Below are 25,187 nucleotides of genomic sequence, written 5' to 3'. Positions count from 1 at the left end.
GCATGCAGCTCATGGCCACACTGTATGCCACTGTCAGTCTGTGGGGTTGTAGGTCTGGCAGTTGGAGAAGCTGACACAATGTTCAGTCATCTTTGCATTAGACTGCAAACTTCATGATGGGAGTCTTAGAGCGAACTTAATGTTGAGACTGAATAACTTATCAGGTGAAATAAAGAAATGAAAAGGGGAGAGGGGAATAGCAACAAGACCACACACTATCATGGCAGCTCTGAATCTTCTAGCCAGAAGCCCTTACAGGAGGAGCCAAATAGAATATAGGTATGAATGCATGTCAAAATAAAAGTCTTACATATTACACGCCTCACAGTATTGAATAGAACTGTTTTTATGCTGGTATTCAGGTAAAAGTAAAACTATTTTATGGTAGAGGCATTTTGCAACTTTGCATTTATTGTTACATTTATTAGGCTATAAATGTCATACTTCATTTTGAAACATGGAATAGAAACACGGTTTTAGGATGAAATGTTATTTGAAAAAAATGTATTTGGAGGCAAAAGGTCCTAAAATCAATGCTAAGAACATCACATACACTATTGACATATGTACATAATGAGTCCAAGGCTTCGGATGGCAGTTTCTGTGAAACCCCCTTCCCCATTACCTCTACTGGAAGTAGCAAATCAAACGAATTAGACGCATTATCATTACCCCAATTTTCAAGTAATAACATATCCAGATCCCAGTGTAAATTGACTGTGGCTACTTACACCCCCTTTGCCCCTTACCATGTGGCAACTGCCACACATTGACTGCCCCAAAACATTATTGGTGGATACTGTCTGTTACATGAGTTCACCAGAATAGCCATGGGGGTTAGCCTGGTCCCAGATCTGTATGTGTTGCAGCTCACTCCTCTGACTATCATTGTCACCACAGCAGAGAGGAGTTGGCCAAAGCGCAAAGTGATCGAGAGTCAGGCTACATGGAGGCCATTGGTCCAAGTTGATTCACACCTGAAACAATCTCAAAGCAGTGTTGTGCAGTATGGATGATGCTTTTAAACCTTGGTGGGGAAAAAAGAACAACATACCATTTTTCCAGGGGTATAGGGAAACCATGATCAGAGCAGTTGATCCTGGCGCAGCAAATATCTTTACACCAAAACCCAGCCAAACAGACAAGATAATCGACACATTTCCATGGTTAGATGTGGATGAATTCTACAGTAGTAGCAGTGATAGGTGAGTGAGGGTGGTCATTCAGACATTAATCCCGGTCGTCTGCCTCTGAGGTAGCCGGGGGCCCCTCTGTCTGTTGATTGGTGGGGATGCCCACAGGAGGGCGGGGTTTACGCCCTGAGCTCTGGACATGTGGAGGTGATCCAGGGGGTGGAGCTGAGGGCATGACAGGTGGCTGAGCAGAGGGCTTGAGTGGGGTGGCAGGGGGTGAGGGCACAGGGGTACGAGGGTATTTGCGAACGGGCCGGGTGGGTGCTTCGGGTGAGTGGGAGGATGGTGGGAGGGGGCTGGGGTAACCAGAAGGGGCGAGGTCTGAGGGGCTGATGGAGTTGGCTGAACAATCATCCTCACCTTCAAGACTCTCCTGGAATAACAACAATGAAGGAATAGAGTTAAGCAGATGAAAAATGAAGGGAAAACTAGCAACATTCTTGAAAATAAACTAGTCTTCGTAAATTGAAAAATCTGTGACTTACATCTTCATTGACAACATAAAGAGCCATAGGGCTCCTACGGCCATGGGTTCCATGGGCTATTGTTTTTGGCACCACATCAACTGCAAATTAAAGAATGTGTGAACAACTGCACAAACTGAGAAATGTGTGTAGGCCACAGGTGGCACTTTAATTGGGGAGGACCGGTTCATAGTAATGGCTGGAACGGAATACATGGAATGGTATCGGACACATCAAACACACGGTTACCATGTGTTTGAGACCATTCCATTAACTCCATTCCAGCCATTATTATGAGCCGGTCCTCCCCTCAGCAGCCTACTGTGGTGTAGGCCTACTCTGCAAAAAAAAACGTGTACTGACTATAACTTTGCCATGAAATCCATCCATCTAAAAAGCTTTGCACTCAAATATCTGTAATAGGAAGAGTAAATAAACTACAAAATTAGCATGGGGAACAAAGAACAGCACACATTCAAAAAGCACTGTCAAAAGCTCACATCCCTCTCTCCCCTTACCCCCGTGACTGATGTCACTCCTCTCTACATATACCGGAGATCTCTGCAACATGGCTGCCATGGCAGCCCGCCGCTTCTTCCTTGAGAGAGACAAATGGTAGATTAGCGTTTCATATGTGCACTCGCGTAGTGTTTACATTCTGTCTCCTCGAGAACATGTCAACCACAATTGTTTTGTAAAATACGGCACACAGTGTAATTCTAGCCTGGTCCCAGATCTGTTTGTGCAGATTTAGGCACTAGGCAGGGAGCAGGCGGCTAGAACCGTAATCCCCTGGCCTAGCTCTCGGCTACTCTGCAGTCCTGCAGGCGCATGTCCAATGTTACACTAAGGTTCTGACACTGATAGCATCGTGTGGGAGGGATTATATCTCTGTTGTTTACAATGTAGTGATAATGGTATCCCACTAGCCTGGTGCCAGAACTATTTGTGCTGTATAGCCTACTCCGATGGTTGTTGTCAATGTTGTGGCTATACAGCACAAATAGTTCTGGCACCAGGCTAGGCCAGGGGATTACGGTTCTAGCCGCCTGCTCCCTGCCTAGTGCCTAACTCTGGTCTGCGAAAACATATCAAAGCGAATAGGGAGATGGAGGCACAATGTGGAACTCTTACTTTTTAGAGGGCTTCCAGCAGGCGCACACTGTCACCAGGGTGATGAGGAGGAAAATGCCCCCGGTGGTAAGAATGATATACAGGGAACTCCGTCCTAGCAAAGGAAGGAAGCCTATGATTAACAGAGTAGTCCTTTCTCAAACACCCGCAAACACTTCACCACTGTACAAGCAAAGAGTCCACTCGGACTAGACAAAGATGTCACCTCTCGGGCTCTGGAAATGAGCTACACCTCTTTCTCTCCTATGGGCTTGTCTGAACACACTCCGCTTTAGAACTTTTAGTGGAGGCCACAATAACATCGAATAAAAAGGAACCGTTTCAGAATGAGTGAAAATGCTAGGTTCTCCTAGTGTGGAACCGGATCTGTTTGTGCTGTCTGGCCAACGTTTGGCGCAACAATGACCATAAGAGTTGGCAAGACAGCACAGACATACCTGGAACCATACTAAGGTTTTCCATCACTAGCTGTGCCAGCCAAGTCTGTGTGTGAAAGCTAGGATAGAAAGGTGCAGCTTTGAGGCTTTGTACGGGGCTGTATGTAAGGAGAGAATGCAGGGCCCTTAAGGGGCTAGCTGATCTCTCGACGCACTGTTGTAGCATCCCAAATGGCAACCTATTCCCTATATCGTGCACTACTTTTGACCAGAGCCCTATGGATCGTGGTCAAAAGTAGTGCACTATAAAGGGAATAGAATGTCATTTGTTACACAGCCCTTGTCTCAGTTGGGGGAAAATGAAGGAAGGATTAGTATGCTCCACTGGGGCAAGACCTCAGCTCCACCGGCTTCCTTTATCTACTGGCCCTCATAAGTAACTCAAGCTTTTCACTGGATTACTCTCTCTCTCTCTCGCTCTCTCGCTCTCTCTCTCACTGCTCTGTTTGTCTCTGTCTGTCTCTCTCTCCCTCTAACCTTGAATCAATTCAGTTTCTTCATAATGAACTTGCATCTCAACCTTTCCCTGACAGGTACAGTACCAGTCAAATGTTTTCACACATAGTCATTCAACAGTTTTTCTTTATTTTTTACTATTTTCTGCATTTTATAATTAAAGTGAAAACATCAAAACTATGAAATAACACTTATGCAGTAACCAATCAAAAAGAGATTAAACAAATCAAAACATATTTTAGATTCTTCAAATTAGCCACCCTTTGCCTTGATGACAGCTTTGCACACCATTGGCATTCTCTCAACCAGCTTCATGAGTTAGTCACCTGGAATGCATTTCAATTAACAGGTGTGCCTTGTCAAAAGTTAATTTGTCGAATTTCTTTCCTTCTTAATGCGTTTGAGCCAATCAGTTGTGTTGTGACAAGCTAGGGTTGGTATATAGAAGACAGCCCTATTTTGTAGAAGACCAAGTCCATATTATGGCAAGAACAGCTCAAATAAGCAAAGATAAACAACAGTCCATTATTACTTTAAGACATGAAGGGCAGTCAATATGGAACATTTCAATAACTTTGAAAGTTTCTTCAAGCGCAGTCGCAATAGAGTTACCTCTGGTGCAGAGGATAAGTTCATTAGAGCCTCAATTAACTGCACCTCAGATTGTAGCCCAAATACATGCTTCACAGAGTTCAAGTAGCAGTCACATCACAACATCAACTGTTCAGAGGAGACTGCGTGAATCAGGCCTTCATGATCAAATTGCTCTAAAGAAACCACTACTAAAGGACAAGGATAAGAAGAAAAGACTTGCTTGGGCCAAGAAACACGAGCAATGGACATGAGTCCAAATTTGAGATTTATGGTTCCAACCGCCATGTCTTTGTGAGACGCAGAGTAGGTGAACGGATGATTTCCGCATGTGTGGTTCCCTCCGTAAAGCATGGAGGAGGAGGAGGTGTTATGGTGCTTTGCTGGTGACATTGTGATTTATTTAGAATTCAAGGCACACTTAACCAGCATGGCTACCACAGCCTTCTGCAGTGATACGCCATCCCATCTGGTTTGGGCTTAGTGGGACTAACATTTGTTTTCAACATGACAATGACCCAATACACCTCTTTGACCAAGAAAGAGAATGAGATGGAGTGCTGCATCAGATGACCTGGCCTCCACAATCACCTGACCTCAACCAAATTGAGATGTTTGGGACGAGTTGGACCACAGAGTGAAGGAAAAGCAGCCAACAAGTGCTCAGCATATGTGGGAACGCCTTCAAGACTGTTGGAAACGCATTCCAGGTGACTACCTCATAAAGCTGGTTGAGAGAATGCCAAGAGTGTGCAAGGCTGTCATCAATGCAAAGGGCGGCTACTTTGAAGAATCTCAAGTATAACATATGTTTTGATTTGTTTGACTTTTTTTTGATGATTCCATATGTGTTATTTCATAGTGTTGATCTCTTCACTATTATTCTACAATGTAAAAAATAATTAAAAATAAAGAAAAACCCTTGAATGAGTAGGTATGTCCAAACTTTTGACTGGTACTGTACATGTTGAGGGAATCAAGATAAATATCCTTACTTGGGAGAAAGTACTACGACTATAGTTCTACTTACTGTAGACGGTGAGTTTGACAGGCACACTCCTCATGCTACTGATTGGGTTATCCACCGTACAGCTGTAGATGTCATCGTCTGACATCAGCACCCGGGCGATGGTCAGATACTTCTGGTCATGTGACAGGAGCAGGCGCGAGTCGTTGGTCAGCACCTTTCCCCCTTTCAGCCAGCCATAGGTGGGCTTGGTGCCATCGCCGTGGGAACAGTGTAAGGTGAAGAGTTCACTCAACTCCAGCACCGAGGAGGCTATCATTTGGACGTAGGGTCTGGACACAGGTACTGTGGGGACAATATAGATTCACTACATGTGACATAAAGCATATTCCACTGTTTAGATAGCATGCTTATCCCAGCAAAGGATTTGTGAAGAAATAACAAGCTATCTACTCTCTAAAGTAGGCCTTAGAAAGAACTTATAAAGGCTGCTATAAGATGTACTTTGTTTAATGTGTGACCTCACTTTTTAGCCTTGCACCTCAGTCTGCAATAGCATCATGTGATGTAAATTCACTAAGGTGAATAGTTGGTCAGTCGTTGGACTGTTCATTTTAATACGGTAGCCTGAGCCGTATTGTAAATACAATCTCAAATACAATGCCATTTAGCAGACGCTTTTATCCAATGCGACTAACAGTAATGCTTGCCTAAATCTTTTACATACATTATATGTATGGCTGGTCCTGGGAATCGCTGCAAACACCGTGCTTTACCAAATGAGCTGCAGAGGAAACTCTCCTACCATCTACGGTGAGGTTGATGTTGCGCTCCGCAGTGAAGGCATCGTCGGTTATGGAGATCTCCACTTCATAGGCCCCCTCGTCAGACAGCTGCAGGTTGTGGAGGAGCAAGGTGCCGTTTTCAAACACCATGATGCGGTCCCTGTACTCGGGCCGCAGGTTCCCGATGATGCTGGTGCCTAGTGACTGGACTACGGTGATGGGCTGCTGCTTGTCCCTCTTCAGCTGCCACTTGATGACTGGTTGGTCGGAGCTGGTGCTGGTGTAGCTGACAGAGAGGAAGGCCTCTCCACCCAACGTGCCTCGGACCAGATGAGCCTGACTGGTGATGTTGACGCCGGCCACTCTGACTGCATGGACACAGCCCAAGACACAACGTTCAGTGAACACTGTGGCAGACTATACAGTGCAGGATAAAGTGATCGCATGCATGCAGGACGATTTGATGGCTGTAAGTGGTTGATTACTGTCACCACATTCACGACAAGCAGAGTGATCTGGTCTAGTATAAGGTCCTAATAACGAATATGGAACTTTCTGATGTTTTGGCTTTTGTATTTATATGCCTCTCATAGAAATACAGTATAAAATAAAGTCAGATATGGGCCTATATTTTCCACCATTCCTTAAATTAGTCCAGGAGTAGATCTAACTTTTATTCTTGAAAGCGGACTTTCGAAAATCAAGACTCAAAATCCAATTCAATCTACAAGTGAAAACAACGTCCTCAAACCTCCTCATTATTACCGCAATCAATTATTCGGTGAAAGTTCAATAACAGGACAGACCCTCTCCAAAACAAGCCCAACATATTACATCTGTTTTGATTTGTGTACCATTTAATGGATCCCCCTTGAGCATACAGGAGGATGGCTTACAACGTAACCCGCATATCATCCTTTCGTCTCGTTCTGCCCTGGAAACCACACACAGTAACGCCATTATGCTCACAGTGGAGCTTCCTATAAGTCACCACATCCTCGACCACATGTAGCCATAGGCTAAAGCCACTTACGGGCGCTGTACTTAACGGACGGGCTGTTGCATGTTATGTTGGGGTAATAGAGAGAGAGAGAGAGAGCATCTGGCACCGACCTTCCTCGGCCACAGCTCTGCTCCCTGTAGCGTGTCAGCATGGCATCGCTCGATCGCTGTGGTAACAATTTTCAGCCTGAAGGGGGTTGCCAGGGAGAGGCAGACAAAGGCCAGGATTGTTGGACTGATTTCCTCCCTCCAGTGGTATAAAAAACACTGGGAGAGACATGCTCTTTGTGATTGTAGAAGCAGGAGACACAAGGGTTCAGTGATTCTGCTAATAGTGGATGGCCACAATGACACAACACACAGCTACACAGCAGAAGCAGGCTGAGACAGGCTCCTAATGCAGAGAAACCACCACTGCCTCGCCTGGGCTCCAACTCCAAGTCCCTCAAAGCCTCTTCTCGTAATATCATAACTCTTAACCTATGCTTCACCCACTTACATCCCAACAACAGCTCAGCTCACCCAGGCTCTTTTCACTACAGCTGTATGGCTGAATAGACCTGTGCCTTTGAGCTAATCCACACAAGAGGGTACACCAGGACAAAACAACTCTCACTGCCTGGGCCAATTAAATATGTTGTACAGCACTTAGCCTACTTTAACATAATATGTAATGAATTGATCAAGCACATAAAGGAACAATGGTTACCACCAAATCATGCATTATCAAATCTATTATCAAATCTATTTTCAAATGAATTTGCTAACGAAACAATGTACAACATAATTTGTGAATTTAAATAGGAAAGCTGTGTAAATCTCAAATATCTACTCGATCGCCTTATCACATATTACTTGACTACTATGTGATGAACATACTTGCCAATATAGTCACATATATATATTCATTCAAACGATCTATTCATTCCTGATTCCGCCACTAGTTCTTCACCACATTGTGTTTCCCAAAAAGTAAATCATGAAGTTTGAAAGTGTTCACTTACCTGCCTGGAAAAGTAGGAGGAGGCCGAAGAGTGAAAATTGCGAAGGAATGGCTGTGTCTTCTTTCGAGGAAGTCGTCCTCCTCTCCTCCTTCATCTTGGGTACAGCGCTGAGTCCCTCTCCCACCCAATGAGCATGATTTGTCCACTCCAGGCACGTCCGTGAGAATGCACAAGACTGCAAGACTGGGCTCAGCTGCCTGCATACTCTGAACCCCAGCACTCAGGACCCCAGCATGAACAAAAGCACTGTGTGTGTGTGTGTGTGTGTGTATCCTCAGCTTTGTTAGACAGAGACATAGACAGATAAGCACAATTTTATTATTATGGTGGGAGGCTTAAGAAGACAGCTACATTTAAATGCTGTTATTTTCTGTACTGCATTTGTATGGCTGTAAAATGTGCTATTACCAATGATGAGATCATATCTTTCAAGCATATGCATATGGTTTCAATACATTTCAAAATATTGTGTGATTGAAAACAAGTTTATTCAGTAACAGTACCTTAATTGTCATTCCTACAGTGCTGCTCAGAATTGCTTAATAAACCGAAGGCTTTATAAAAGGACCCCACTCGGAGAAACAGAATAACTGCTCTTGAAAAACAACTAACTACTATCCTCAACCACTGTCCCCACCCCCTCCAGACTCTAAATAAGAGATAAACAGTGATGATGTATTAGTCCACACCTTTAAAAAATGTTTTGCAACGCAAACAAGCAATTATTTTTGGACAAATTCAGGTTAGTCCCTCCCTGTCACGGCCCGTTTGCTTCCGTTTGGTTATTAGTGCATACACCCCAGATGTAAGATGATGGGAAGAGAAGTGTGGGAAGTACTCAGAAAAACATTCCATGTGTTCCCAATGTGGCCACTAGGTGATGCATTAAAATCTGGAAATCAATGAGCACAGAAATAATACACTGGAGACATAAACAGTATGACAAGGTGATTGATGTTGTTATAGCATGTTTTGATATTTCTGATAATCGTATCATTGTAACAATTCAGCATCTTGTTGCAGCATGTACACTGCAGTTCAGACAAGTGAAAAGTACATCCTCTCTGACACTGTACACTGCAGTTCAGACAAGTGAAAAGTACATCCTCTCTGACACTGTACACTGCAGTTCAGACAAGTGACAAGTACATCCTCTCTGACACTGTACACTGCAGTTCAGACAAGTGAAAAGTACATCCTCTCTGACACTGTACACTGCAGTTCAGACAAGTGAAAAGTACATCCTCTCTGACACTGTACACTGCAGTTCAGACAAGTGAAAAGTACATCCTCTCTGACACTGTACACTGCAGTTCAGACAAGTGACAAGTACATCCTCTCTGACACTGTACACTGCAGTTCAGACAAGTGAAAAGTACATCCTCTCTGACACTGTACACTGCAGTTCAGACAAGTGAAAAGTACATCCTCTCTGACACTGTACACTGCAGTTCAGACAAGTGACAAGTACATCCTCTCTGACACTGTACACTGCAGTTCAGACAAGTGACAAGTACATCCTCTCTGACACTGTACACTGCAGTTCAGACAAGTGAAAAGTACATCCTCTCTGACACTGTACACTGCAGTTCAGACAAGGGAAAAGTACATCCTCTCTGACACTGTACACTGCAGTTCAGACAAGTGAAAAGTACATCCTCTCTGACACTGTACACTGCAGTTCAGACAAGTGAAAAGTACATCCTCTCTGACACTGTACTCTGCAGTTCAGACAAGTGAAAAGTACATCCTCTCTGACACTGTACTCTGCAGTTCAGACAAGTGAAAAGTACATCCTCTCTGACACTGTACACTGCAGTTCAGACAAGTGACAAGTACATCCTCTCTGACACTGTACACTGCAGTTCAGACAAGTGAAAAGTACATCCTCTCTGACACTGTACTCTGCAGTTCAGACAAGTGACAAGTACATCCTCTCTGACACTGTACTCTGCAGTTCAGACAAGTGACAAGTACATCCTCTCTGACACTGTACACTGCAGTTCAGACAAGTGACAAGTACATCCTCTCTGACACTGTACACTGCAGTTCAGACAAGTGACAAGTACATCCTCTCTGACACTGTACACTGCAGTTCAGACAAGTGAAAAGTACATCCTCTCTGACACTGTACACTGCAGTTCAGACAAGTGAAAAGTACATCCTCTCTGACACTGTACACTGCAGTTCAGACAAGTGACAAGTACATCCTCTCTGACACTGTACACTGCAGTTCAGACAAGTGACAAGTACATCCTCTCTGACACTGTACACTGCAGTTCAGACAAGTGAAAAGTACATCCTCTCTGACACTGTACACTGCAGTTCAGACAAGGGAAAAGTACATCCTCTCTGACACTGTACACTGCAGTTCAGACAAGTGAAAAGTACATCCTCTCTGACACTGTACACTGCAGTTCAGACAAGTGAAAAGTACATCCTCTCTGACACTGTACTCTGCAGTTCAGACAAGTGAAAAGTACATCCTCTCTGACACTGTACTCTGCAGTTCAGACAAGTGAAAAGTACATCCTCTCTGACACTGTACACTGCAGTTCAGACAAGTGACAAGTACATCCTCTCTGACACTGTACACTGCAGTTCAGACAAGTGAAAAGTACATCCTCTCTGACACTGTACTCTGCAGTTCAGACAAGTGACAAGTACATCCTCTCTGACACTGTACTCTGCAGTTCAGACAAGTGACAAGTACATCCTCTCTGACACTGTACACTGCAGTTCAGACAAGTGACAAGTACATCCTCTCTGACACTGTACTCTGCAGTTCAGACAAGTGACAAGTACATCCTCTCTGACACTGTACACTGCAGTTCAGACAAGTGAAAAGTACATCCTCTCTGACACTGTACTCTGCAGTTCAGACAAGGGAAAAGTACATCCTCTCTGACACTGTACACTGCAGTTCAGACAAGTGAAAAGTACATCCTCTCTGACACTGTACACTGCAGTTCAGACAAGGGAAAAGTACATCCTCTCTGACACTGTACTCTGCAGTTCAGACAAGGGAAAAGTACATCCTCTCTGACACTGTACACTGCAGTTCAGACAAGTGAAAAGTACATCCTCTCTGACACTGTACACTGCAGTTCAGACAAGTGAAAAGTACATCCTCTCTGACACTGTACTCTGCAGTTCAGACAAGGGAAAAGTACATCCTCTCTGACACTGTACACTGCAGTTCAGACAAGTGAAAAGTACATCCTCTCTGACACTGTACACTGCAGTTCAGACAAGTGAAAAGTACATCCTCTCTGACACTGTACACTGCAGTTCAGACAAGTGACAAGTACATCCTCTCTGACACTGTACACTGCAGTTCAGACAAGTGACAAGTACATCCTCTCTGACACTGTACACTGCAGTTCAGACAAGTGACAAGTACATCCTCTCTGACACTGTACTCTGCAGTTCAGACAAGTGACAAGTACATCCTCTCTGACACTGTACACTGCAGTTCAGACAAGTGACAAGTACATCCTCTCTGACACTGTACACTGCAGTTCAGACAAGTGACAAGTACATCCTCTCTGACACTGTACACTGCAGTTCAGACAAGTGACAAGTACATCCTCTCTGACACTGTACTCTGCAGTTCAGACAAGTGAAAAGTACATCCTCTCTGACACTGTACACTGCAGTTCAGACAAGTGAAAAGTACATCCTCTCTGACACTGTACACTGCAGTTCAGACAAGTGAAAAGTACATCCTCTCTGACACTGTACACTGCAGTTCAGACAAGTGAAAAGTACATCCTCTCTGACACTGTACACTGCAGTTCAGACAAGTGACAAGTACATCCTCTCTGACACTGTACACTGCAGTTCAGACAAGTGACAAGTACATCCTCTCTGACACTGTACACTGCAGTTCAGACAAGTGACAAGTACATCCTCTCTGACACTGTACTCTGCAGTTCAGACAAGTGACAAGTACATCCTCTCTGACACTGTACACTGCAGTTCAGACAAGTGACAAGTACATCCTCTCTGACACTGTACACTGCAGTTCAGACAAGTGACAAGTACATCCTCTCTGACACTGTACACTGCAGTTCAGACAAGTGACAAGTACATCCTCTCTGACACTGTACTCTGCAGTTCAGACAAGTGAAAAGTACATCCTCTCTGACACTGTACACTGCAGTTCAGACAAGTGAAAAGTACATCCTCTCTGACACTGTACACTGCAGTTCAGACAAGTGAAAAGTACATCCTCTCTGACACTGTACACTGCAGTTCAGACAAGTGAAAAGTACATCCTCTCTGACACTGTACACTGCCTTCAGAAAGTATTCACAAGTCAAGTATCCCCTTGAATTTTTCCACGTTTTGTTGCGTTCCAGCCTGAATTTAAATGTATTCAATTGAGATGTTTGTTTTTTTACACCCCCTTTTTCTCTCCAATTGTTAGTAGCTACTATCTTGTCTCATCTCTACACCTCCTGTATGGGCTCGGGAGAGACGAAGTTCGAGAGTCATGCGTCCTCCGATACACAACCCAACCAAACCGCACTGCTTCTTAACACAGCGGGCATCCAACCCGGAAGCCAGCCGCGCCAATGTGTCGGAGGAAACACCGTACACCTAGCGACCTGACCAGTGTGCACTGCGCCCGGCCCGCCACAGGAGTCGCTAGTGCGCGATGAGACCAGCATATCCTTACCGGCCAAACCCTCCCTAACCCGGACGAAGCTAGGCCAATTGTGCGTCGCCCCATGGACCTCCCAGTTGTGGACGGCTGCGTCAGAGCCTGGGCTCAAACCCAGAGTCTCTGGTGGCACAGCTAGCCTTAGACTACTGCGCCACCCGGGAGGCCGGAATTTTGTTTTTTGAAATAGTAAAACGAAAATAATAATGAAAAGCTGGAATGTCTTGAGTATTCAACCACTTCATAATGACATGCCTAAATAAGTTCAGGAGCAAAAGTTTTATTAATACGACACATAATAAGTTGTATGGACTCACTCTGTGCACCATGTTTAACATCACTTTGAATGACTACCTCATCTCTGTACCCCAGACATACAATTATCTGTCTATATCTATATTATCTTATCTATAAGGTCCCTCAGTCGAGCAGTGAATTTCAAACACAGATTGAACCACAAAGACCAGGGGCAAAAAGGCTAGAGCCATCCCTGAGTAGAACTCTCACAGGGTCCCTGTATTCAAACTCCTCTGTAGTAAGCCATCAAAGCCTGGAGGGCTGAGACACACAATCAGACTCTATCTGACTGACTCTGTCCTCTGAGCCCTGGATAAAAGCACCCCTCTCTCTCCCTCTCATCTTCTAACGGTTCCTAAATCAAGGGAAACACTTGCTGTCAATATAAAACAGAGAGTATGAGGGGCCCTCTTCTACTCATGTATGAGACACACTGTCACGTTATCAGAGAGAAAACACACAGCAGGTCTCTGTCGACCAGACTATAATTAAGACAGAGAGACTGGAAGTGGACAAGGAAACCTTTTCAAAGGCTGATACTTTGTCCAATTTTTCCAAACGAGCGGATCTGTTTGGGCCAAAGACCGATTAGTGGAAAAAGATCCGAATTAGGCTGCCTGTGTACACGCAGCTTCATACATGCAGTGTGTATAACTCTTGTGATGACAGCAAGGAAGAATTTTGGCCCAATGGTACATGGTAGAGCGAGTGTGCCTCATGCAGTATTGCCCCTTTTCAGTATGGGCTGAGCGATCCAGTAATCAGTGAAATTCATATTGTGTTCAATCGCACCCCCAATGACCCACAGTTTGGATAACCTAGAAATCTAGAGCCGTATGCACCAAGCATTTCAGAGTATGAATGCTGATCTAGGATCAGCTTAGCCTTTTAGATTATAATGAATAAGATTACTATGGCAGGAGGGACCTGATCCTAGTTCAGCACTCTTACTCTGAGACGCTTTATAAATCCGAGCCCTGTCCTTAAAGAGTGAGGTCGTAGACATGACGATGATGATGACTGTGATGACCAACAGTGCCCTCTGCTGTTGAGTTTGACTTACTTCCACCACTAATTGCTGCCCAGGAGAACACCGTGATGGCGCTGACAATCTGTGAGGAACCAAGAGAGCGAATCAATCCAGATTAACATTTTAAAAACAGACTATCAGACTTTAATTTGATGCGAGTTTCAAACACACAGACTGATTGTTTTCCCCCACAACATTCACCAGCCCTTAAAAGGACTAAACACAACCACCCACGTATGTTAAGAAATATACAGTATATTTTACATTCAAAATGAGATCAAAATAGATGCCAAATTTCAGATATTGCATTCTGTCTCAGCTGAAGTGTTTAATTTCTGGAACAGTTCTTCTCTGCATTGAAAAACATTGATTAACAAATTGTTGTATTTGGATGCTGTTCATCTTTCCACGGTGAAATACACAACATAACTAAGAGATGTTGAACTCTTTTGGACAAAGCTGTCCATCAAACTCTTTTTAGAAATTAATTTACAGTTCCCTGCTGCCGAAGTGCTGTTTGGCGGTGTCTGTCTGGCATATTGATTCTACAGTCAGTGTCATTAGACAGCTGTGTCTGGATACCTGTGGGAACACTGGGAGAAGTGGTGAGGCGCTGTGTCAAGCTGAGAAACTAGTGCTGTCTTCTGTGGCTTTGTGTTGCCATGGAAAACCAGCAGAATGTCTCTTTAATGCCTTATCATTCAGCAGCTGGTGACAGAACCCATTCGGAGGGGGAGAGAGATCCCTTCAGTGCCTCTGTGTGGCTGGGCTGAGCTAAGATGTGTGTGGGAGTGAGCGTGGGTGAGCTGTGAGTGAGTCTTGTGCTTCCTCCTTCCATATCTCAACCATGCTCTTTTCTCATATGGAGAGAAAAGGCAACAGAAAGAGCACCTCAGCCAATGAAACAACACTGACTATGAATGTAACTTTTTTTTCAACTAAGGGAATATCCAGATACACTTTAAAGAACATCGCTGACACAACCTGTCATTTGTTGCTTTGAGATTGTTATGAAAAGCGCTATTATTATAAATTTGTACTATTATTTGTAAGATGATAAGATATTTGACAGCAGTCTAACAGGTGATGCATCTGTTGAAATGTGAGACCCAATGAGAATGTTTTTCAGAGGAAAATCATTATATGTATTATATTCAAAGCTGCAACATGAATAGAAACTGGGGAAAGATGAGATTCTGTTCAACCAACCAAACAATCAAGCAAGTCTCCTACTTGTCATGTGATGTGAGGTATTCCTGGCGTTCCCCTACAGAGAAAGCTTTTCACGGAAGACCAGTTACCATTTGTTTCAGTTTAGTGGTGGGAAGACTTTCCAATTAACAGCTATGCTTGTGCTGCATTACAGTTCAGTGAAAAAATAACAGGTTGAGTGAAAAAAACAACTGTTCTGTCTTGAGATTGCATTCCCTACACTACTTTTGGAATCCGTTTAACTCTTAAAGGGGAAGTTCAGATTACAATTTTTCCTGGACCATAGACTAGTTTCAGGGTGAGTAACCATCTAACATCAAGTTGTAAAACCCGGAACTTTCCCTTTAAAACTAGGGTTGATGCATTCTATGAAACACCATTCAATATCGGGTGATCACGTTCTGTCATAATTTGTTGTCAGCGTGATCATGTTTGTAATCATGTTGACAGAGCTTGAAGACTCTGCTGTTATTATTGATTCATTCCAGAATCCTAGCTCAATAACCTTGGATACAGTCATTTGCGGGTCAAGTGTTAATGACTGTTTCTACATATAAATGACTCATCTTTTTCAAACACCCATCACCATATCCATGAGTGGGTAAGGGTCAGGGTCAAGACTTGTTTTTGTTATGAATTATATATTACTCATGAAATCTATATGGTGCTCTGTACAGCTTAAATTATGTACTACACAAACATTTGATATGGATTTATTGATTTACAACTGTTATTCCTTTACAATTACTTAATTCAATCTGTTCATGAAGCATGATGATAATCAGGGGTTGGAAGCGGTTCAGGGAACAGAACCGAAAACCAGAAAATAACAAAAAAAATTGAGGAACAGGATCAGAACTGTGAACGAAAGTGATCTATACCGTTCTGGAACAGGACAGTTCATTTAAAAGCATGGTGACCGATTAATAACATTATTTTACATTCCAGGCATTCTTTTCATATTCCAGTGTCTGCCTGCCAGCTGAAAATCTTCACCAGTGTGTCTGCATGTGTAGGCAACCTGCCCCTCTCCCTTCGAAGCTTAGTCTACTGTAGCCTACTGACGTTACAAGCGTGATTCAGAAATTCAGATTTATAATTAGAGAAGAATGAATTAACTTTTTCGATGCTAGTTAGAGATACTATCACGTTTCACAGTGGATTTATTAACTAAAAAAAGGTATGTTTTTTTAAATTCTGGTGCCACTCTGCACACACAAGCTTGTTAGAAAGCTAGCTAGCTAGCTCTGGTCCAACTTTAAGCCAACACTCGGAAGTTCAACGACATTCAAAGTTCCTCCATAGAAACCGCTCCTCTGTAGGAATAATGATGTGGCCCTACTTCAGATAATGCATGTTATAATAATGCCCAGCGCTTCAAGTCAAGCCTCCCCCTCCAGCATTTCTCGCTCTCTCCCCAGCTGCAAAATTTCAGTTGCATCTCATGCCCCTACATGTGACCGTCCATCGTGCATGTTAACAACTGTAGCCCAGTCTAACGGCTGAAACAACCATAGCTTGCCCGCTCCATAGCAAGCTGCTCTAAATGATGGTTCTGTTCAGAACGAAACGATTGGAAAATAATTTTGGTTCCAACCCCTGATAATAATACCACCTGATTTAGGTCAATAGTTTAGCAGAGGATATGACTCTATTTCTCTAAAGATAAAGCTTGACGTGAGTACTACTATCTGCAAATAAACTATAGTACTGCAGGCTTACTGTGTTGGAAGATCTGATTTGGAGAAAATGGTGATGCTGACTAATATGTGAAAGTAATTCCATTATTCATTATTGTGCACAACACTTAAAGTCTACAAATCTAAATAACAATACATTCATTATCAACTTAAATAGTATGCCTTCCAATAACCCATAAGGGTACCTACCACCCTTTTAGCGATATTGTGTACACCAGAAATAATGAAATAGTAATTATACAAGCACCTGAAACAACGCAGAAACAAGCATTCCAGCGGTTGACGTGCATTCATAATGTATAATTGTACACAAACTTTATATTCGACTCAAATCAGCCCTGTTTAGCATGAGAAAAAATTGTTATCAGCCTCGCATATCTTCTTCTAGACTAGCACACTACCAGAAGTTTCACAAGTACATGCAGTGAGAGATGCAAATTTGGGTCAAAGACGCAGGAGTGTTAAAGAGTTCACAAATCAGATGACATCCCAAAATCTGGATAATACACTGCTTTTTTTGTGTTACATAGAAAGTTGCTCCCCTGGAAAAAAAGGTACAGCCACAGCCATGCCTCTTCTTCTTTTTTAAAAATCTTCTTCTTCTTCTCTTCATTGAGGTCAGAGGCTTCACTGTTTCGGCACAGATGTGTCATCTCTCTCTACTCCCTCTGATCCTCCTGATACTAAAACAGACCGAAGAAGAAGCAGAATTTAGCACTGCAGATGGAATGAAGAATTCATTTTGCCATTACTCAGCAAGGCTATAATGACATGAGCAAGATTGAGGTGTCTCACAAAAGGTTGTGATAAGCACAATACTACTAAAAACATATGCCAATGATTCAATTGGTACTACTGATCCTGGTGAAACACTTCCTATGAATACCCTCCTTATAATGCATTATGCATAGCTCACGTGTTATTAATGAGCTTATAATGCATTATAAAGACCGTATTCATCGGATGTGTTACCAATAACCCAAGTGAAAAGCAGAGGCTACTCCAAGAGGGAGCGATTTAGCTGGCCCATGCCTCTACGACAAGGAACATAAATTCTACTGTGTCTCAGAGGTATAAGGCACCTGGTGTTAAAAATAACACTGCTACATAAAGATGCTTGGCAACCAAGAACTGGGTTGGGGGTTGGTGACGCTCAGAGAAGGCTTGAATTGGAAAGTTGTTTGTTGGTCATTTCTCAAGGATGGGGCTAAACCCAATTCAAGTCCTGTAAAGGTGAAACAACTGGACCTGGAATATATTCTAACCGCTGTCCCGTGTTTTCACATACTCAACACAAAAATGAACACCAACAAATAGAACAGACACAAGAAACACTGTAAACGCCACAAAATGTCCTGTCCCATTTCTTTATTGAACAAAGGACGAACCAGTGAAGTGTTGCTGTACGATACAACGAATAAGTCAAATGCATTTTGCATTTGGGATGGGTAACACACTAATATAGTATACTCTGGCCCTGGAATAGGAACATATGAAATAAGCTGAAATGTACACTTTTTGATACCTGGAAGTATTCTCGAGGCTTTAGTCACCCGCCAAAGAACGTACATTTCAGTAGCTGATATGTTTAAACACAAACTGACAAAAAATGTCCTGGAGCTCAACTACGAAAATACTGTGGCAAACCACTTTGTACACTTGTACAGTTTTGCCCTGAATATATTTTCACCACAAAACGTGTTGATTAGATAGGAAGGCATGTCATTCACTTTATAACTGAACACTATCGCAGAACATCTCGATAAGATTTGCCATGGTTCTGGGCACCGACACCCTCTCACACGTCTGAGTTGTGATCGACATTTCTTATTAGAATGCATCCCATCTATTTGACAATATAACTAATGGACTATTCATTAATAATCACCTCATAAAGACGTTCGTTGTAGATTTCAATCATGCACTGCAGCCTTTATGGAGTGTCAAATTACTTACATTGAAATAACTCATTAATGAGCTTTATTTAGACCCCGTTAATTATGCATGGCTTTTAAATTGCTCTCAAGCTGTGTTAAATGGCGGTCCTTCATGTGTCCCTGAATTATGCATACAATGTATGCATTTGATGTTGAAAACGGATCAATAAATGCATTTAATATTGTTACTTTGCTAATAGTGTGCAAATCGGGATGTACAAGATGTAGGGGATGTCAGGGACACAAGCATCAGAACCATCAGAACCATAACCAGTGTCAAAAGTGAAAGTGTACAAGCTGAAATCATTTGTGTATAACTGTTACTGATGACATAGGCCTACACCAGACTAGTCCTGATAGTCCTGAGGGGGATATCAAGGCTAATACCAGTCTAAACCGGTTTGGGTCTACGTGTGTGTGTGTGTGTGTGTCAGGGGACACTAGTGTCACTGACCTGTGTCCCCCTGGTTTCCGTTGAGGGCCTCGCCACTGCTGCTCACTTCCTCATCCTCCCCCTCCCCCTCAGGCTTGTCAGAAGGCTTAATCTTCTTCCTGGTCATGTGACCACGGAAGCCAGCCTGGATCTTGGCAGCTGCCTTGTTGGCCTCGGGGTCATCCAGAGGTATGTCCATGATGTCCTCCTCCTCCTGGGGTTGGCTGCATTCTTCCTATAGGAGGACAAGTATATCTGAGAAGTTAGGTGATTTAGAGGGGGCTTGGTTGGGGTAATGTAGCACGAGTAGGGGCCCCAGATTAACTTCTGCCTAGGAGCCCAAAATGACTAAATCCGCCTGAGGACAACAGTAGTGGAGATCAGCCTGTTTATGGTTGTCAACGATAGTGAAATATCCTCCTCAATTGTATCTTCAGGGTCCTAAATGGTCCAAGGGCTTAAGTCTAGGAGGCCCTTAAATCACACTACTCTACGGACAGAAGCTCTATCTTCTCTGTTGTTTTTCCTCACACCTATTGCCTTAACTTCTGCCTTTGCTAAACTGGAACGGGGTAACTGCTATGTAAACAATGTTCCCAAACTGCTTAACCTGACACTCGAACAGTATGCACAGAACGGAAATACGTTTCTCTGCTTCAAAGTGATCCCCAAGTGTCCATCAAGAGTGAAAGGAACATAAAGGGAATTCAACATTAGATCTCTCAGACTCTCTCTCTCTCACACTCTCATAACACAAAGACAGCCCCATTGTATACCTTGTAGCTTATCATTGGCAGAATACACCAAGCTGGTGAGTGGTGGGTGGGTTGGTGGGTGACATAGAACTGTCCTTATTCACAAGTGGTTACCGAACAGTGACATGGTTGTCAGCAATCATCCACACACGTCCGCTGCACCCCACCAGTTGCTCATCCCCTCATACATTTTTTTTTGGTGCATAGGCAAAACAAAGAAAGCCCACTGCACTGTAAAGAGATGCATTTGAGAGTGTCCTCAGTGAAACCCCTTAGCGTGGGAGTGTGACCACCCACTATTACAGATAGCATTCATTAGTTTCAGGTCTAACGGCTGAGTAGGATGCCAACATTCGCATATCTTACAGCAGCAGAAAGACAGGAGTGTTTTTCGTTCCATCGTGAGGTTTCTCTAACTCTTCAAGGGGTTAATCTACAGTACGCTCTAAATGTGTCGTCTCAATGAGCTCAAATGACAAAGAAACATACTCATACTTTTAACAGCCTATATACTCATTCTGGCTATCAATATCATTCTACCATAGATATTCATAAAGTATTCATTTAAAGCCTTTCAAACAATCCATAAGCAAATAATATAGGACAAATTGGGCAGAAAGTTGCCTTGTGAAGAAAGCTGAAGCAGGTGCAGTGGACACCAGGTAGATCAGAGCTGGAGTTTTCAGGGCTGATGAAACAAGTCAAAAGACCATAACAAGGAAACAAATGATTTTCTGACGGTTCCTAAAATATAAATCTCGTTCAACACATATATAAAATCCATCACCCAATTAGAATGATGTAAAAAAGCTGTAATGCTGTTAAAAAGCTGTAACGAAGGAAGAGTTTTGTATAATTACTTGTTAGATATGGGTTCGGTATATTAAGCAATACAATTCATTTCAAGCATGTACTCACAATGTGGCAGTCCATGATGAGCAATCTGAGAGATGACAGTCTTCGGATGAACTGACCTAAAATGCCTTTTGCCTGTACTTGACCGAGAAAGATGTATCTCGTGCCTCAATAGAGACGTCTCGTTCCCACTAACAGACACTCCCTAGTATTAGCTTGCATAGAGTGTGTGAGAGAGGGTGGGAGAGAGAAAGAGAGAGTGTGAAACAACCCCCTGCAAGCACACAAACCATGTGGTCTATCCTCCCAGTCTCATTAAGGTTGATAACCTGCTCTGCTCCCACAGACCTACTGTACCCCTCACTTCAAAGACTTACCTGACCTCAAAGTACAGTATATGACAAAGTCATCAACGAAGGGTCTCGCACATTGCAAAAATATTTTTAAGTGATAAATGTAAGTTATGTCCACTTTAACACATGGTGTCTGGCCATTTGGCACATGCCACATACTGTACCATTTGGCACATGCCACATACTGTACCATTTGGCACATGCCACATACTGTACCATTTGGCACATGCCACAGACTGTACCATTTGGCACATGCCACATACTGTACCATTTGGCACATGCCACATACTGTACCATTTGGCACATGCCACAGACTGTACCATTTGGCACATGCCACATACTGTACCATTTGGCACATGCCAAGTAAAGTGTAACCGGAAAACCTAAGAGAAACCACGCACACAATGTACAGACATGTACAGTACATGTCGTACTGGTTTTGTTGCTCAGTTGTACACACTTAGAGGGAGAACTAAAAACCCTTTCCATCATTCAGATCCCAGATGCCACCCCCGCCCTCGCTCATTGCCTCTGAGACAGGGAGGAGAGCGGCAAACACATCCATGTGTCCGTGTTCCTCTCTTACATGACTGCCTCCCCCTGTTTCATCCCATTATGTCAATACATTATCTTTCAAAAAAATCCACCTGGTCACGCTTTGCTTCAGCTTTGAGTTAAAAGGTCTGAAACGTACAATCAATATGTTTTCTTACGGTCTGTTCTCCTCACCAGATGTATGTTGGAAATGTACGATTCTGTTTGGTTTGGGTTGTGACATGTGGGTGTGTGTGTGTTTGTGTGATATGCGTGTGTGTGTGTGACATGTGATGTGTATGTGTGAGTCATTAATTGTCACCTTGTTAATCTATCAAAGCCAATTTAAGGATGAGTACAGTACAGTGACTAAACTGCCCTTTGCCTACAGATAGAGATCAGTCATAACGTCCCTGGGAATAAAGAACAGCAAAAAAAAGTGGACAAAGTCACTGGACAAGACATTTGGTATAGGTCAGAGTAGACGGCCTACATTTAAAGGCGAGAAATAGAGAAGGGATGGATATGCTGCAGATACAGGTAAGTTAAGTTGCAAAATACAGTGATCCAATGAATAAAAACTAACCAGTCTCCCTTTTCTCAGTTTATCTTCCACCATCCATATGCACAAATGCTCATTGTCTAGCAAACTATCTACAGGTAGTTCATCATGTGCATCTCCATCTTCCAGACCTGCCGTGATAAGACCAAGAAGGGAAAAGGACGGTGCAAGTTTCCATGGTAACATCCCTCTAAATCCTACTCTCCCTACCTCCCAGCCTAAGACCACCCTTTGGCCCAAATATATCAAATCGGTTATTGGTGACAACCCACTTGGCACACATTGGTGGAATCCACGTTGTTTCCATGTCATTTCAATAAAATTTAATTGAACCAAAGTGGAATAGATGTTGAATTGATGTCTGTGCCAAGTGGGAAGAGTCTAAATCATGCAATTCACATTAGCTCATAAATCTTGTTTTGGGCTCAATGATCATTTAGACTGGAATAACCAAGAACAAACAGAACATGGCACTGAAAATTCAGATCCAATATATTAGGCTATGCACAAACAAACACACGCACTAGGGTTGGACGATGTCAAACCACCGTTGGGCTAGAGACAGAAATCGCATGCTACAACTGGACGAATCATGACAAAAGATGTTGTTGAAAGTCTGGGTTGAGGCTAAGTGCATGCAAATCTTTGCTAATATTCCTTTCTGGTGAAGCTTCAGCAAGGAACAGGTTTTTGTGTGTGTGTCTGTGTGGCGCCCACATGACGGAGCAAAGTGACAGCTGCAACCGATGAGGAACGGGCTGTCTTGCCATTAGGTTATAAATCATGGGCTGCATAGAAGCAAAGTCTACATTCTTCAGAACTGGACGATAATTGTTTTAATTGCCTCATCCTCCTCTCTTAATATTGTTTGTTCAATCTGTCATAAAGCTGTGACTGAGAATAGTCTACGTCTAGGCCTAGAGACTCCGACTTTCACTCCTGTTCTTTCTGAAAGTGGCAACTTCAGGACAACACCTTCTTAGGCTATTATAATATTTGGAAAATAGGCTACTGTTATTCATTTTAACTGTCTTAAAAGCTTTTTTGATAGGCCTAGAGGGATGATATTTTATTGGCAATTTGGTTTTCAACCTTGCATGATGGGATTTATCCACACCGCAAGGATCATTTCTTTCTTAATAAGCTTAAACTTGATTAAACTTGTCAACAATACTTACCACAAAAAAAAATGAAACATGGTAAAGCCCCAAAATTGCCCTCGATGGAGGCCTGTGTTTCAGACATAAGGATGTGGATGGCTGCAAATGTTCTACTTTTAAACTCGGACGAAACAGAGATGCTTGTTCTAGGTCCCAAGAAACAAAGAGATCTTCTGTTGAATCTGACAATTAATCTTGATGGTTGTACAGGATAAAGCACTAAATAAACTTCAGTTAGTGCTAAACACAGCTGCTAGAATCTTGACTAGAATCAAAACTTTTTATCATATTACTCCAGTGCTAGCCTCCCTACACTGGCTTCCTATCAAGGCAAGGGCTGATTTCAAGGTTTTACTGCTAACCTACAAAGCATTACATGGGCTTGCTCCTACCTATCTTTCCGATTTGGTCCTGCCGTACACACCTACACGTACGCTACGGTCACAAGACGCAGGCCTCCTAACTGTCCCTAGAATTTCTAAGCAAACAGCAGGAGGCAGGGCTTTCTCCTAAAGAGCTCCGTTTTTATGGAATGGTTTGCCTACCCATGTGAGAGACACAGACTCGGTCTCAACTTTTAAGTCTTTATTGAAGACTCATCTCTTCAGTAGGTCCTAAGATTGAGTGTAGTCAGGCCCAGGAGTGTGAAGGTGAATGGAAAGGCACAGGAGCAACGAACCGCCCTTGCTGTCTCTGCCTGGCCAGTTCCCCTCTCTCCACTGGGATTCTCTGTCTCTAACCCTATTACAGGGGCTGAGTCACTGGCTTACTGGTGCTCTTCCATGCCGTCCCTAGGAGGGGTGTGTCACTTGAGTGGGTTGAGTCACTAACGTGATCTTCCTGTCTGGGTTGGCGCCCCCCCTTAGGTTGTGCCGTGGCGGAGATCTTTGTGGGCTATACTCAGCCTTGTCTCAGGATGGTAGGTTGGTGGTTGAAGATATCCCTCTAGTGGTGTGGGGGATGTGCTTTGGCAAAGTGGGTGGGGTTATATCCTGCCTGTTTGTCCCTGTCTAGGGGTATCGTCAGATGGGGCCACAGTGTCTCCCGACCCCTCTTGTCTCAGCCTCCAGTATTTATGCTGCAGTAGTTTGTGTTGGGGGGCTAGGGTCAGTCTGTTATATCTGGAGTACTTCTCCTGTCTTATCCGGTGTCCTGTATGCTCTCTCTAATTATTTATTTCTCTCTCTCGGAGGACCTGAGCCCTAGGACCATGCCTCAGGACTACCTGGCCTGATGACTCCTTGCTGTTCCCAGTCCACCTGGCCGTGCTGCTGCTCCAGTTTCAACTGTTCTGCCTGCGGCTATGGAACCCTGACCTGTTCACCGGATGTGCTACCTGTCCCAGACCGGCTGTTTTCGAATCTCTAGAGACAGCAGGAGCGGTAGAGAGACTCTGAATGATCGGCTATGAAAAGCCAACTGACATTTACTCCTGAGGTGCTGACCTGTTGCACCCTCGACAGCCACTGTGATTATTATTATTTGACCCTGCTGGTCATCAATGAACATTTGTGTAACGGTTTTCTTGAGTCGAAGGAGAGGCGGACCAAAATGCAGCGTGGTTTCTATTCATGGTTCTTTAATAAAGACTCTACACATGAACAAACTAACAAAACAAGAACTGTGAAAACCCAAAACGGCCCTATCTGGTGCAAAC

General features: G+C 43.4%; 2 protein-coding genes across 6 annotated transcripts; both read right to left on the bottom strand.

Moving 5' to 3' along the window:
- Nucleotides 1-330: 330 nt before the first annotated feature.
- On the bottom strand, nucleotides 331-8,862 carry hepacama (hepatic and glial cell adhesion molecule a). 5 transcript variants are annotated; one of them, XM_021587324.3, is made up of 7 exons: nucleotides 8,034-8,862; nucleotides 6,048-6,395; nucleotides 5,306-5,587; nucleotides 2,792-2,885; nucleotides 2,176-2,255; nucleotides 1,679-1,758; nucleotides 331-1,566 (listed from the first exon to the last, which is right to left on the bottom strand). In XM_021587324.3, the coding sequence occupies exons 1-7, from the start codon at nucleotides 8,125-8,127 to the stop codon at nucleotides 1,231-1,233; spliced, it is 1,314 nt and encodes a 437-aa protein (XP_021442999.1). In that variant the 5' UTR covers nucleotides 8,128-8,862; the 3' UTR covers nucleotides 331-1,230. The 5 variants fall into 5 exon arrangements, with proteins under 5 accessions (XP_021442999.1, XP_090080399.1, XP_090080402.1 ...); XM_090224273.1 differs by having other exon boundaries at nucleotides 6,048-6,391; XM_090224276.1 differs by lacking the exon at nucleotides 8,034-8,862 and adding an exon at nucleotides 7,061-7,266.
- A 7,076-nt stretch (nucleotides 8,863-15,938) lies between these two features.
- On the bottom strand, nucleotides 15,939-21,221 carry nrgnb (neurogranin (protein kinase C substrate, RC3) b). The gene is made up of 3 exons (XM_021587321.3): nucleotides 20,985-21,221; nucleotides 19,333-19,546; nucleotides 15,939-17,624 (listed from the first exon to the last, which is right to left on the bottom strand). The coding sequence occupies exons 1-3, from the start codon at nucleotides 20,997-20,999 to the stop codon at nucleotides 17,569-17,571; spliced, it is 285 nt and encodes a 94-aa protein (XP_021442996.1). The 5' UTR covers nucleotides 21,000-21,221; the 3' UTR covers nucleotides 15,939-17,568.
- Nucleotides 21,222-25,187: the final 3,966 nt, after the last annotated feature.

The sequence above is a fragment of the Oncorhynchus mykiss genome, chromosome 27, assembly GCF_057628025.1.
Source record: "Oncorhynchus mykiss isolate SJ-2025 chromosome 27, ASM5762802v1, whole genome shotgun sequence".
Classification (NCBI taxonomy): Eukaryota; Metazoa; Chordata; class Actinopteri; order Salmoniformes; family Salmonidae; genus Oncorhynchus; species Oncorhynchus mykiss.
This window is presented reverse-complemented; position numbering and strand designations above follow the sequence as displayed.

Coding starts and splice junctions, on each gene's coding strand:
- nrgnb (XM_021587321.3), bottom strand. Junction 17,625..19,332: donor CGGAAACCAGGGGGACACAG/GTCAGTGACACT, acceptor GGTCTGTTTTAG/TATCAGGAGGATCAGAGGGA.
- hepacama (XM_090224273.1), bottom strand. CDS start 8,236: ATGCAGGCAGCTGAGCCCAGTCTTGCAGTCTTGTGCATTCTCACGGAC. Junction 6,392..8,033: donor CCTCCTACTTTTCCAGGCAG/GTAAGTGAACAC, acceptor CCATGCAGTCAG/AGTGGCCGGCGTCAACATCA. Junction 2,886..5,305: donor TGTCAAACTCACCGTCTACA/GTAAGTAGAACT, acceptor TTCCTTTGCTAG/GACGGAGTTCCCTGTATATC.